Consider the following 12,801-nt stretch of genomic DNA (forward strand, 5'->3'; position numbering starts at 1 on the left):
CATGATTAAAATGTGCAGTTAGCCATACTTGAGCATTCATTGAAGATTTTGGAAAACTTTCCTTGACTAGTGTTGGTTCACAATGGTTCAAATGGCTCTCCTCTAAATCAGTAATGTGTGTCATTGTGCCAAGTGAATTTCTTTTGGATATCACTCCTCTACTATTAATTCAATTATCATTTGTTCCTCTAGTAATACACTTGGAGGTATATAAATGATTATGTCGCTTTATATCATCTTTGTCTGATTTTCAGATTTACATTTGTATTTTCAACTTGTTGGAAACAGAGACTGATTAAGATAATTATGTTATTTTAAGTCTCCTGTTTTGTATAATTGGCTAACTGCATCATTACTGCCATAGACTCCTACTTTCTATTTAGTTTCACCAATACAATTAAAAGGATACTGTAAGAACCATCTATATATTTCATAACTGAATACAATAGAGCTTCATGTTTTCATCTTCTATCTACTGGCCGCTTTGTTGGATTGCACTGTGATAGACTCAGCATTCTGATATTTTGTATGTTAACACTAGACTTAAAGCTGGGGCTTAGGAAAAGCTAATCCAGTCTAATTATGTATTAATACTTCTCTTTTTAATGTGGTTTAAATTAAAGTTGTAGCTTGCTATTTGTATTACGATAGACAACTTTATGATTATGTGTCAACAGCTTACTTAACTTTTTTCATAACTAGTTCCTTTCTACCAATAAATGATAAAAGGCTTTATTTACTAACTGGTGGTTTTGATTCAGTAACTTATTGCTACATTTTCTTTCTATGGTTTCTAATATTGACAGTGCACTCCCAAATTTATTATATTTCTTGACAGATTTAAAATTAACATTATTTCCAATTTCAGGAATATTGTATTTTTCATATGACCTGGCACCTTGTTTCTCAGGTGCGGTTTGGGTTGATTATATATCAACATAAATAACATTTTGGAATGCTGGCTGAATAATGAGGGGGAATTTTATTTGGCACCTACTGAATAAATATCTACTTAAAATAAGGGAAAGAGTGCATTGTTTGTGTTTTACTCATTGATGGAAATTTGATTATGAAGTCTAAGGGATCGATATTCAGACCACAGACCGGATAACTTCCGTGGTCGGTGCTAAGCCCAGATATTCAATTCCAAGCTGTTTCCAGTGACCAGCATTGAATATCCGGTTTATTTTGGATCTGTTTAAAGATAACTGGCTAAGTCAATATTTGGCTTTAAAATTCAGTGGATAGCCAGATAGCCCCGAACTTCCCATGAACCTCCCATTTTTGCGTCCCCTTTTCCATGACGTGCATAAAATTTAGGTGCAGATCATGCACCTAAATTCATGCACGTACATATTAATTGATTCCAATTAGCACAATTAAATGATCAATTGGTGCTAATTGGCTGATCATTCAATTAAGATTTGCACATAATTTGGGTGCATGTGCATCTTGATCATGTGGATTCAGCATCTTTCTGGGATCATAGAGTCTCCTGTGCACTCAGCTTCCTCTTCCTCAAAGTCTTTCCTTTCACATTTTGCTTTGTCTCACTTTCTTTTTCTTCTGAACAACACAACATAACAAATGATGTTACCTTCCATGGCAAATAATCAGATAATTTCCACATTTCAATACTCCTTGTGGTGTTGTTTCTAGTGCCAGACATGAGCATGTTATGCAGTGCATGAGCCAGGGCGTACACAGCGTTATATACGTTATTGCTTTTCCCAAATTGCTTGGTGTTACAGGGTTGTTCAAATGACAAATTTACATCAGAACTACAGGATCTTTTGATGTATTTCGGACACTGGCTGCCACACAGGTCCATCCACCACTGTTTAGTGAAACTATCACTTGGAAGCAAGGTAAAGTTCACCTCCTGGATAAACTTTGTAAAGCTTGAGATCTTCTTCTTCACAATTGCAAATGATAAGATGTTGTTCTGTATATCAGTTTTTAATTGAAATTTAGAGGGCAAATTAAGTTCAGTTTTGGTGATCAAGACCTTGCCAGGGTTCAGTAAAAGATAGGGAAAATAGACTATATTCTTTGTATTAGTATAGAGAATGATCACTTTAATAGATGACGTGTTCTTCTTTTTCAGTTTAGATAATTTAACTCCTGCCATGAAATTGATCGGAGTGTGACTGAAGGTTTCTATGAATGCAATGCATCCACCATTCTGCTCAATCCCTTCTCTCAGGATCTGAATTGCCCTCAGGCTACTTTCATCATCAGATGCAATGATACCAACCCAGGTCCAATCAAAATGCTTCAATAACTTGACAATCCCAGCACAGAGGTACAGTTCATTGGGGACAGTTCGGTAGTAAAAAGGAAACTTAACTGTGTCACTCATTAGAAGACTCTGTGAGATGAAACTGATCTGTTCAAAAACAAAAATAATAATAATCTATCATCATCTTTGTCACTGTGAGATTACAACTCAAATAATTTCTACAAGCTTTTAAGCTTCTACTATAGGTGATTTTTCAGCAGAAAACTTAAGGTTCCATTTACTAAGGTGCGCCGAATAATGGCCTGTGCTGGTGTAGACACATGTATTGGATGTGCGCAGGTCCATTTTTCAGCATGCCTGCAAAAAAGGCCTTTTTTTGGGGGGGGGCCAAAAATGGACGTGCGGTAAAATGAAAATTGGTGCGTGTCCATTTTGGGCCTGAGACCTTACCGCCACCCATTGACTTAACGGTAAGGTCTCACATGTTAACTAGGTGGTAATTGTCGGCATGCATACAATGCCAATTACTGTCCAGTTAGCGCCGCATGCCGGAAAATATTTTGTATTTTCCAGCACGCAGAGCAGAAGCATGTAAAACATGAAATCACCACCCAGGTCATGCGGTACCTAGGCGGTAGTTTTACATTGACACACATAGGACACACGTGGCTTAGTAAAAGGGCCCCCCAGGGCTCATTTTACAAAGTGGTGCTAAATATTAATGAAGAATAATTAGTACCCAAAAGTTAGGTTTGGGAGCCACATCATATGCTATTCTACAAAGGGTTTGTTTCCTTTATAGAATAGAGCTTAGTGCTCAATTTTATTAGTGCCAATTTTTCAGCGCAATTTTTGAGTTCCCTTGATACTGCTTAGCATAGGAATAGCATGTGAACCCTTACCACCTAATTTTTTTTAATGGCCACACACTAATGGCAACATTAATGCATAGTCCTTAAAGCAAAAATTAGAAAAAGGTCATTTTTATGGCCATGGTAAAAATGTCCTTAGCAGGCAGGAAAAACCTACACAAATGCATCCTAAAGCCACTTTGTAATGCAGCTTAGTAAAAGGACCCCTTGGTAAGCCAAATGTAGGCATTGAAAAGAAGACCTAAATGCAATTAGCCACACTGCCCCCTCCCAATGGTATTTTTAATTTAAACTGGTTCATCACAGTGTTCCCTACTACTACTATTAAACATTTCTATAGCGCTACTAGATGAAAAGACAGTCCCTGCTCAACAAAGCTTACAATCTAAATTGGACAGACGAACAGACAGCTAGGGGTGGGGAAATTACAGTGGTAGGGGTGATAAGTGAGGGTGTTGAGTAAGAGAGTCATGGTTAGGAGTCGAAAGCAGTAGCAAAGAGGTGGGCTTTAAGCCTAGACTTGAAGACAGCCAGAGACTGAGCCTGATGTACTGGCTCAGGGAGTCTATTTCAGGCATAGGGAGCAGCGAGATAGAAGGAACTAAGCCGGGAGTTAGCAGTGGGGGAGAAGGGGGACGACAGGAGACATTTACCCAGCGAACGGAGTTCACGGGGAGGAGTGTAGGGAGAGATGAGAGCGGAAATGTACTGAGGAGCTGCGGAGTGGATGCACTTGTAGGTCAAAAGGAGAAGTTTGAACCGTCCTTCACTCTTTCTTAATGGATTATACAGTGAGAGAATACAGAACAGTCCTTTTACCTGTGGATAGTGGTACATCCTGAACATACTGGACATCTGACTTGATTCCTCTGGTTGAAGACCTTCAATGATAGCGGCCAGCGTGCCAGATGTTTTGCAGTGGTAATTAGGAACCCAGGTGTCCATACTAGTAAATATACTTATGGCATCCCCAAACACAAAGAATAGATTGAGGTAAGATTCATAAAGATGAAATCCTAGTGTGATGTTGGGTAAGATCTCTGAGCTATTGTTAATCTCCTCCACTGCAGAAACAAAGGCCAGGTAATCGAAATAGTTTTCTTTATGGTAACTGTAAGGACAATGAAGATCACTCACTGAAAGAAGGAAAGAAAGCTGTGGAACTATTTTCAAACCTAATCAATCCTCCCTTGTGAATTTATAAACAGTCTTATACTGGCAATTCTCATATTATTTCAAGCAATTGGAAGCAATGTGACTGAAAGCAAAAAGACCTAAGCCAACACTTATCTTCTGGTTTTTACCAGGTCTTCGCCTCCCATGGGCCCCATTTCACCTTTATGTCTACTCAGGCTTCATCAGAGAAAACTTTATCATTCAGACTATGCTTCCAACGAGTTCTATAAAATCAACAAGAAACCTAATCAATCCTCCGTTGCTTATGGTGTTCCATTCATTGGCTTACACAACAAACAGACTCCTGAAGCAGGCATTTTTCGCCGAAACACGGCTCCGTGTCGAGTCTTTTTTAACTTTCTCTTAATAAAGCATTTTTATTACTCGCCTCCACAGTGTCTTGGAAGTGTCGTGTTGATCTTGCTACTTTTTTTGCTGTTCTTTTATTATTTTCCTGCTACATGTAAACATAAATGCAAGTGGGGTAAATTAGATCAATATTTATCTATTTTTTTCATCCATTAATGAATCTTTGTAATTGATGCTAAAACCTTCTGCTCAGATGTTTTGTCATGCTCATTGTGTTTCACGTTTGAAGCACAATATACCTATGCTATTTCACTGATGTTTACAATTTGGCAATAAAAATGATTTACAAGAAAAGGAAATAAAATGCAAATTTTAACTTAGATCAGCTGCCTACAATTAGAAAGCACTTGTACATTTTATAATCTAGTAAATGTAGGAAAGGAGAATATATAAAGAATACTGAATGGCAGAATCTGTGATGAAAGGATTTCATTGATATGCTGAATTTGGGAACGGGGTTTGGATTACGCATGTGATATACTGCCTTTCTATGGTACAGGCAAATAATTTCTCTGTCCCTAGTGGACTCACAATCTAAGTTTTGTACCTGGGGCAGTGAAAGGTTAGTTGACGTGGCCAGAGCACAAGGAGCCACAGTGGGAACTGAACACAGTTCTGGTTTTCAGATCACTGCATTTACCATTAGACGACTCCTCTACTCACAGGGAATGTGTTTGATAGGGATTTGATACAAAATAGTCAGCTTAGGTCAGGGATGAGACCCTCACTGGAATGCTGTGAAGACTACAGGTGATAATACAGAGGAAATTCCAAGGAAATGAGCAAATGTTTATATGGATATAACAGTAAGACTCATTTAGAGAATCTGGAGGAGCTAAAAATGTATTCTTATGAAGAAAAAAGGTGAGGGGAGAAAGGACACACACATTCAAATATGTAATAGGCTGGAATAATATGCCCCACGCACAAAACAAGCACCTGTATATAATATGTAAACCTCTTTGATTATAAACACAGAAAGGCAGTATATCAAGACCCATCCCCCTTTCCCTTGTTTCAATCACACTATCCATTTAAGTAGGACCAATGAATACATATACCTAAACTTAAATGAATAAGTTATCTGTATAAGTTAGGACAGCTATTTATGTATCCTACTTGGATGGCTATTCCGGCTATAAAGAACTAAGGCCGCTGCCAGGCAGACTTTGTAGGTCTGTGTCCGTATATAGCAATACGGTTTAGGACAAGCTGGAAAGGGCTTCAATGGCAACTTCAGTAGCTGGAACTGAGGACAGTGCTGGGCAGACTTTTATGGTCTGGGTCCCGCAAATGACATGACAGATTTGGATAGGCTGGAGTGGGCTTTGATGGCAACTCCAGTAGGTGGAACATAAGGAAAGAGCCGGGTGGACTTCTATGGTCTATGTCCCAGAAACGCCAAAGAAAGACTCATGATAAAGTGTGTAATATTGCATTCATTGTTGATGTAATCATGAATTGATAATGAGTGTGACTGTTGGGCAGACTGGATGGACCGTTCAGGTCTTTATCTGCCGTCACTTACTATGCTACTATGTACTTGAATAGATAAATGTAATCAGAAAGAGGATGAATATCACTACTATCCAGTTGAGCTTTAGCTAAGCCTCAGGAACAATTCTGTTGCCACCTCCTTTTATGCATATAACTCAGACAAGATATTTCGATATCTGACTTAAAGTTCTCAGTTTGCTAGCCCCAAATTTAAAAAGAGAGAAAAAAAAGACTAATGTGGTTAAACTGGAAGTTAACTGCTTAAAACATTTTGAGTATCTACCTCTGTGTGTTTTGGTAATGGCAATTAATTTATTGACAGAACTGTAAACCCTCAGATCATGATAAAATTCCTAGCATCCACTGAATACTGTTAGGCAAATGTAAAATCCCAAGAAGCATCTCCCTTATCTAAAGATCCTTCATTAAGCTAGAAATCAAATTGGCAGTTCGTCAGAGATCATCCTAAACATATGAACCATATGTGTGCCTCCAAGAGGAACTAAGCCACTGTGCTACTTACATGTAACCACGACTCCAAGTGGGAAACATTGTATAGGACAGTGCTTTTGTGAGTACTAATTCTGTCATTGTAACAATTCCCCCAATCATGATGTCTCCATCCTTCTGGTATCCTGGTTTTAGGCTTCCATATTTCATTGGTGGACACTGGCCCTCAGTGGATTGGATGTAACAAAGTATCAAAATCAGGACCAGAGGAGCTGCCATCTTTCAGGTTGTGAAACAGCTTTTCCTATGAAATAAACTCCTGCCTGCCCTGCTCTGCAATTGTGGTATGAGGGAGGAAGTTTCTGAAGTGAAAAAGTTATATTATGACCAAGAATTTTCAAACTGCACACCTGTAAATCTGTGCAAAAACACACAGGACATTGAGGACAGACAGCTCACGTCTCATACTGATGTACACAGATCTCTGTATTATTAGCTGTGATTCAGCAGCTGGTGACGACACTGTTAAATCTTTAAAGAGTCCTTCTCCTTAAAGATTCAACCTCAAAGGATGTCTTCTCCACCTATGTGTGTCTGACATTAAATATTGTTTTTTTTCTTTTATAATATAATCTTATGGAAATTGCACATTTATTAACCAACAATTATTAATTATATAGAAAGTCTTAGTTACAAGAAAATAATTATAATCAGTAATATCTACCATCAATTGTAATTTTCCTTTTTATTTTCTTCCTTTACATATTCCTTCATATTTTTATAAATTAGTGTGGTTCAATGTTTATACTTTTAAACAAAAGAAAACTTCATGATGAATAAAACAATAAACTTGACAACTGCAAAGAAGTTTCAGACACAGGTAGAAATCACAACTTTCCTGCAAAAATCAATCAATCAATCAAAATTTCCAGAGGGTGGGGGTGGGAGGAGATATGCTCATGGCTTGTGTCTGTGTGGCTTGGGGACAGACTAAGAAGGCTGTCAACATTGCTTTATTATTGACCAGATATGTCTTAAGGCAGGTTCAGGTCTGTTCACAGGAGGTCTCTATTCTTTGAATGGTTCATCTTGTGAATAAAGTGGTTATGTATTACTTATTATTATAGTGTCATGTCCCTTAGCCTGCATGAAATTGGTGTGTGGTCTGACTCATTGGACCCCTCTTACAGCCTCCATATGTTACATTCAGCACAACATTGTGATTTTCTGTGTCACTGGTATCTGCATAGGTGCATGTTTAGCAAATATAGGAGTCCTTTTACTAAACCACGGATGGGCTTTGTCACATTTGCTGTGCAGCAAATCACTAGCACAGTTTAGTAAAAGGGGTCCATAGTGAGGGGTAAGGTGGGTTGCCTTGACACTTGCTGAAATGTGTTCAGTCATTTTTGGGAATGAGCAGAGCTCTAGATGCAGTATCTATCAGAAATATGCAGCTGGATACAATTACAATAAGGCCTGAGATCTTCCTGTGCATGCCATTCCCTGTTGTTTTCCTCATTATCTGCAGGTCCAACTATATCCTCCCCAACTTTACCAAGTGTGTAGGCTTCACACAATGCACACACCTAATGGAAGGTTGGCTATGGGACCCCTGAAGATTGCATAGGTGAATTCTGCTAGAGAAGGCGAGGCATCTCTCAAGGTTTCTATCAGCACCATGGTCATAAGGAACCTGTACTGTGGTAGTGTGGACTTTTCAGGATTACCATTTCACTGATGTTGTCTTAAGTAGCCAATCTGGGAGGCATGCAGCATCCTTTGGCACTGAATATTGACTTAACCGGAAAATGAAACCAATATTCTATGCCAGTTGCTGGAAATGGCTGGAATTGAATATCTGGGTTTAGAACTGAATATCAGGGGTCTGTATATAGGTATGAGTAGCGTTTCTCAGGATAGTACTAAATAATGCCTTAGCGTGCACTTGATGACAGATTTCTAAATAAATAATCTTCCCAACAGCTGTCCTGCATCAACATAAACCACATACATACTTAATGGAAACACTGACATTTTAAAATATAGTTACATTATCCCTTAACTTAAACTTGACCAGTCTACTATAATGGCAAACATCGTAACACAAACAAAATTCCTTCACTGCCAGATGCGTGGTGAAGTAACACTAAATCCTGCGAAGAAGCTTCTCAGAGCCTATGCTGCAAACCTTTCACACCACCAATTCTGAACTCACGAATACCAATGACAGTATCTTTAAAAAGGAAGCAGTGAATACACAACAACACTATCAGGCTTATTTTTGAAAGAGAAGGACGCCCATCTTTCGACACAAATCCCTCTCGAAAGCCGATTTAGGGCGTCCACAACTGCTTTCCATCGCGGGGACGACCAAAGTTTACGGGGGCGTGTCGGAGGCGTAGCGAAGGCGGGACTTGGGTGTACCTAACACATGGACGTCCTCACCCCATAATGGAAAAAAAGGGCATCCCTGACAAGCATTTGGACGACTTTACCTGGTCCTGTTTTTCTTATGACCAAGGCACAAAAAGGTGCCCGAACTCACCAGATGACCACTGGAGAGAATCGGGGATGACCTCCCCTTACTCCCTCAGTGGTCACTAATCCCCTCCCACCCTCAAAAAAAATCTTTTAAAATATTTTGTGCCAGTCTCTATGCCAGCCTCAAATGTCATACTCAGGTCCATCACAGCAGTATGCAGGTCCCTGGAGCAGTTTTAGTGGGTGCAGTGCACATCAGACAGGCAGACCCAGGCCCATCTCCCCTACCTGTTACACTTGTGGTGGTAAATGTGAGCCCTCCAAAACCCACCAGAAACCCACTGTAACCACATCTAGGTGTCCCCTTCACCCCTAAGGGCTATGGTAGTGGTGTACAGTTGTGGGTAGTGGGTTTTGGGGGGGGGGGGGTTGGGGGGCTCAGCACACAAGGTAAGGGAGCTATGCACCTGGGAGCTTTTTCTGAAGCCCACTGAAGTGCCCCCTAGGGTGCCCGGTTGGAGTCCTGGCATGTCAGGGGGACCAGTGCACTACAAATGCTGGCTCCTCCCATGACCAAATGGCTTGGATTTGGTCGTTTCTGAGATAAGCGTCCTCGGTTTCCATTATCCCCGAAAACCGGGGACGACCATCTAAGGACGACAATCTCTAAGGTCGACCTAAATGTTGAGATTTGGGCGTCCCCGACCGCATTATCGAAACGAAAGATGGCCGCCCATCTTGTTTCAATAATACGGGTTTCCCTGCCCCTTCTCGGGGACGTCCTGCGAGGATGTCCTCAGGAAAACTTGGGCGCCCCATTCAATTATGCCCCTCCACGTGTCCCATTGGAAAAGCCAGACAAGTCAGACTGATATAGATCCCGACACAACCACATGCCAGCAGAATCTCTCACCTCAGTCACATGCAGAACACAGATCAACCCTCATCCATTACAGAATAAAGGACAAAAATTAGATATTTATTGATTTTCTAAATTTCTATTTCTGCAATTCTAAGCAGATCATAATTCAACACTCATAATTTTAAAACATATTGCTAAAACATAAAGACCTGACCTTCCCTCCCCCCCCTCCCCCCAATCTATCCCAGCAGCCTGGCATCAGCTTTTCCCTTCCCTACTCCCTGTCCATCCCTGTAGCTCAGCATCAGCCCTTTCCTTCTCTGCCTTCCCCCCCCCATCCATCCCTGTAGCCCAGTATCAACCCTTCCCTTCCCCACCATCCATCCCATAGCTAAACATCATCCCTATCTTACCACCCCACCCCTCGTTGTAGCATAGCATCAGCCCTGTCCTACTCCCTACCCACCCCCATGGCATTAAATATAAGACTTTTTTTTTACGGCCCGGGCACTGTAGAGCCCACCTCCACCGCACCAGTCCACATCCCAGAGAAACCCGCCTACACTTTTTTTTTTTTATTTTAACTTAGGCACTGCAGAGACCATCCCCACCCAAAAACCTGCCAACATGAGAAATAGACAACTTTTTAAAAATTAACCTGGGCACTACTAAAATGTATTGTTGGTGAATTTCTGGGTGGGGATGGGCTCTTCATTGCCTAGGGGAAAAGAGATATATTTAATGATTAAATATACATTCTCTTTTTAAGTAATCAAAATGCTGGTTGGGTGTGGGCTTCTGGGAGGGGGTGGGCTCTTCACCTATTTTGTGGGGCTGCAGGGAAGTGCTACCACTGCTGTGATGATGACTGTGATCGATTTTAACTGACAGCGAGACTAAGACCCAGCCAGAAGGCAGACACAGTGTGGACTGTGCCGTGGAGGAGCCACACCCGTGACACAGCCAGGCCAGCCGAGCAGCCTTTCCCGTGTGGTGCCATCATGCTGTGCGCACCTCGGGGAGCAAGCAGTGCAGTGTGGCACGTGCAGCTGAGTCTGCTGATCTTGTTTACTTCTTACAGTGGCCAAGACTTTAGCGCGAGAAGTGCACGTGGCGCAGGATGGCAGCACTGGCCGACTCAGGACCAGAAGTCAGAAGAGCAGCCAGTGCCACCTGAGACTGTCAAAAAGCAGGTAGGAAGCTGGCTGAGTGGGCTGCAGAAAGGCTGTGTCTGCATGAAATTTTCAGCACTTAACTGGGTGGGCCTGAGCTGAGATTGGGTGGGCCCGGGCCCACCCAAGCCCACCCCTAGCTACGCTCCTGGATAGTGTGATTGAAGCAAGCAGAAGGGAAAGGGGATGAGACTTGATATACTGCTTTTCTATGCTTACAATCAAAGTGGTTTACATATTATATACAGGTTCTTATTTTGTTTCTGGGGCAATAGTAGGTTAAATGATTTGCCCAGAGTCACAAGGAGCTGCAGTGGGAATTAATCCCAGGTTCTTTGACCGCTGTACTAACCACTAGGCTACTCCTCATCAAAGCAAGTGAATCAGTCATTTGATTATCTTTATGCAGAGACCACCCTGCTAAATATCAACCTTACACTGTCCTGGTAAACAGATGAGAAACTGCTCACCTGAATTCTTACTTAGTCCAAGGTATGAAATGTGCAAAACTAGTGACCTGGAAAATGTCATATAAACAAATGTTGTCATCCCCATAAAAATCTAAGTGGTCGGTATTCAAAATGGTTTAAATGGCCAGAATCAGATCTTGGCCCTTTAAATCGCTCTTTCAGTTCTGTCTACTGGAATATGGTAGGGAACTACCCCTGTCAATTCACCTTATCCTGAAACAAATTGCACCAAATCTTCAGTGCTTGGTTGTAATGCTTTGGGAAATGTAAGTACAGAATTCATATTTGTTAAATCTTCAAAGACTCTTAAAAGGGCGTTTGAGGAATTACCAGAATTTTGAATATCTTGGCTAAAAAAAAGCTTTTTGCTTCAACTATTAGATTCTTATAATCCTTAACTTCTCTTCTCCAAGCCATACAAGACTGATTGTCACCATGTTGCCTCCAAACCCACTCCAAACGTCTACATAATTGTTTCGTATTTGCAATGGACTCGCTATACCACGGATTCCTTTTTCTATCTATCTTTCTTCTCCTTCACAGGTGCCGAATCATCCAATGTATTATAAATCACTTTATCCCATATTTCTAACTCGTAACTTTGAGAATCTTGAGTTTAGGTGAGACCTCTCCAAAAACTTGATATATCCACTCATCCCCTATTGAATTTGTTTTTAGTTTTATCTTCTCTATCAAAATAAGTGTGTAAGTTAAAAAAAACTGTAGATAAAAAGAAAGATAAAAATGATCTGACCGTATCAATCATTCCCATTATAAATGATCTAATGCACTAGTAATATTAACACTAGAAAAGGCCACAAAATCCAATTTGTGACCCTTTTGATGAGTAGATAATGCAGGATCTAAAACCAGATTTAATGACTCCAGTAACTATAAAAACTTATTACGTCTAAGTTAGAAGAGTCCTCCAAATGCAAATTTAAATCCCCAAGTATTATCAATTCTATCAATTGTGTGGAATAGAATGTAATTCTTTCAAATCATTTTTGCTGAATATTTTGCCAATTTTTAGGTGGTCTATAAAGCAACATTCATCCTAATGTACCCCTTTTATACACATTCATAAACTGACAGATCATAATCTCTAAATTTCCATCACTATACTTATCCACTAATTTAATATCATAAAAGGATCTATAAACCAAGGCTAGTCCTCCTCCCCTCCTATTTTGTCTTGGGCAATTAA

The 12,801-nt window shown here is 40.4% G+C and overlaps 1 protein-coding gene across 1 annotated transcript; it reads right to left on the minus strand.

Annotated features, from left to right (window-relative positions):
• Positions 1 to 264: 264 nt before the first annotated feature.
• LOC115464990 (vomeronasal type-2 receptor 26-like) lies at positions 265 to 4,467 on the minus strand. Its single transcript, XM_030195385.1, has 2 exons — positions 3,934 to 4,467; positions 265 to 2,389 (listed from the first exon to the last, which is right to left on the minus strand). The coding sequence occupies exons 1-2, from the start codon at positions 4,057 to 4,059 to the stop codon at positions 1,484 to 1,486; spliced, it is 1,032 nt and encodes a 343-aa protein (XP_030051245.1). The 5' UTR covers positions 4,060 to 4,467; the 3' UTR covers positions 265 to 1,483.
• Between the last annotated feature and the right edge of the window lie 8,334 nt (positions 4,468 to 12,801).

This window comes from Microcaecilia unicolor, chromosome 3, assembly GCF_901765095.1.
Source record: "Microcaecilia unicolor chromosome 3, aMicUni1.1, whole genome shotgun sequence".
In the NCBI taxonomy this organism is placed as follows: Eukaryota; Metazoa; Chordata; class Amphibia; order Gymnophiona; family Siphonopidae; genus Microcaecilia; species Microcaecilia unicolor.

Bases quoted from the DNA above. Each gene is read 5' to 3' on its own strand.
- LOC115464990 (XM_030195385.1), bottom strand. From the start codon at position 4,059: ATGGACACCTGGGTTCCTAATTACCACTGCAAAACATCTGGCACGCTG. The intron at 2,390-3,933 runs GTAAAAGGACTG...GTTTTTGAACAG, and splicing joins GGATGTACCACTATCCACAG to ATCAGTTTCATCTCACAGAG.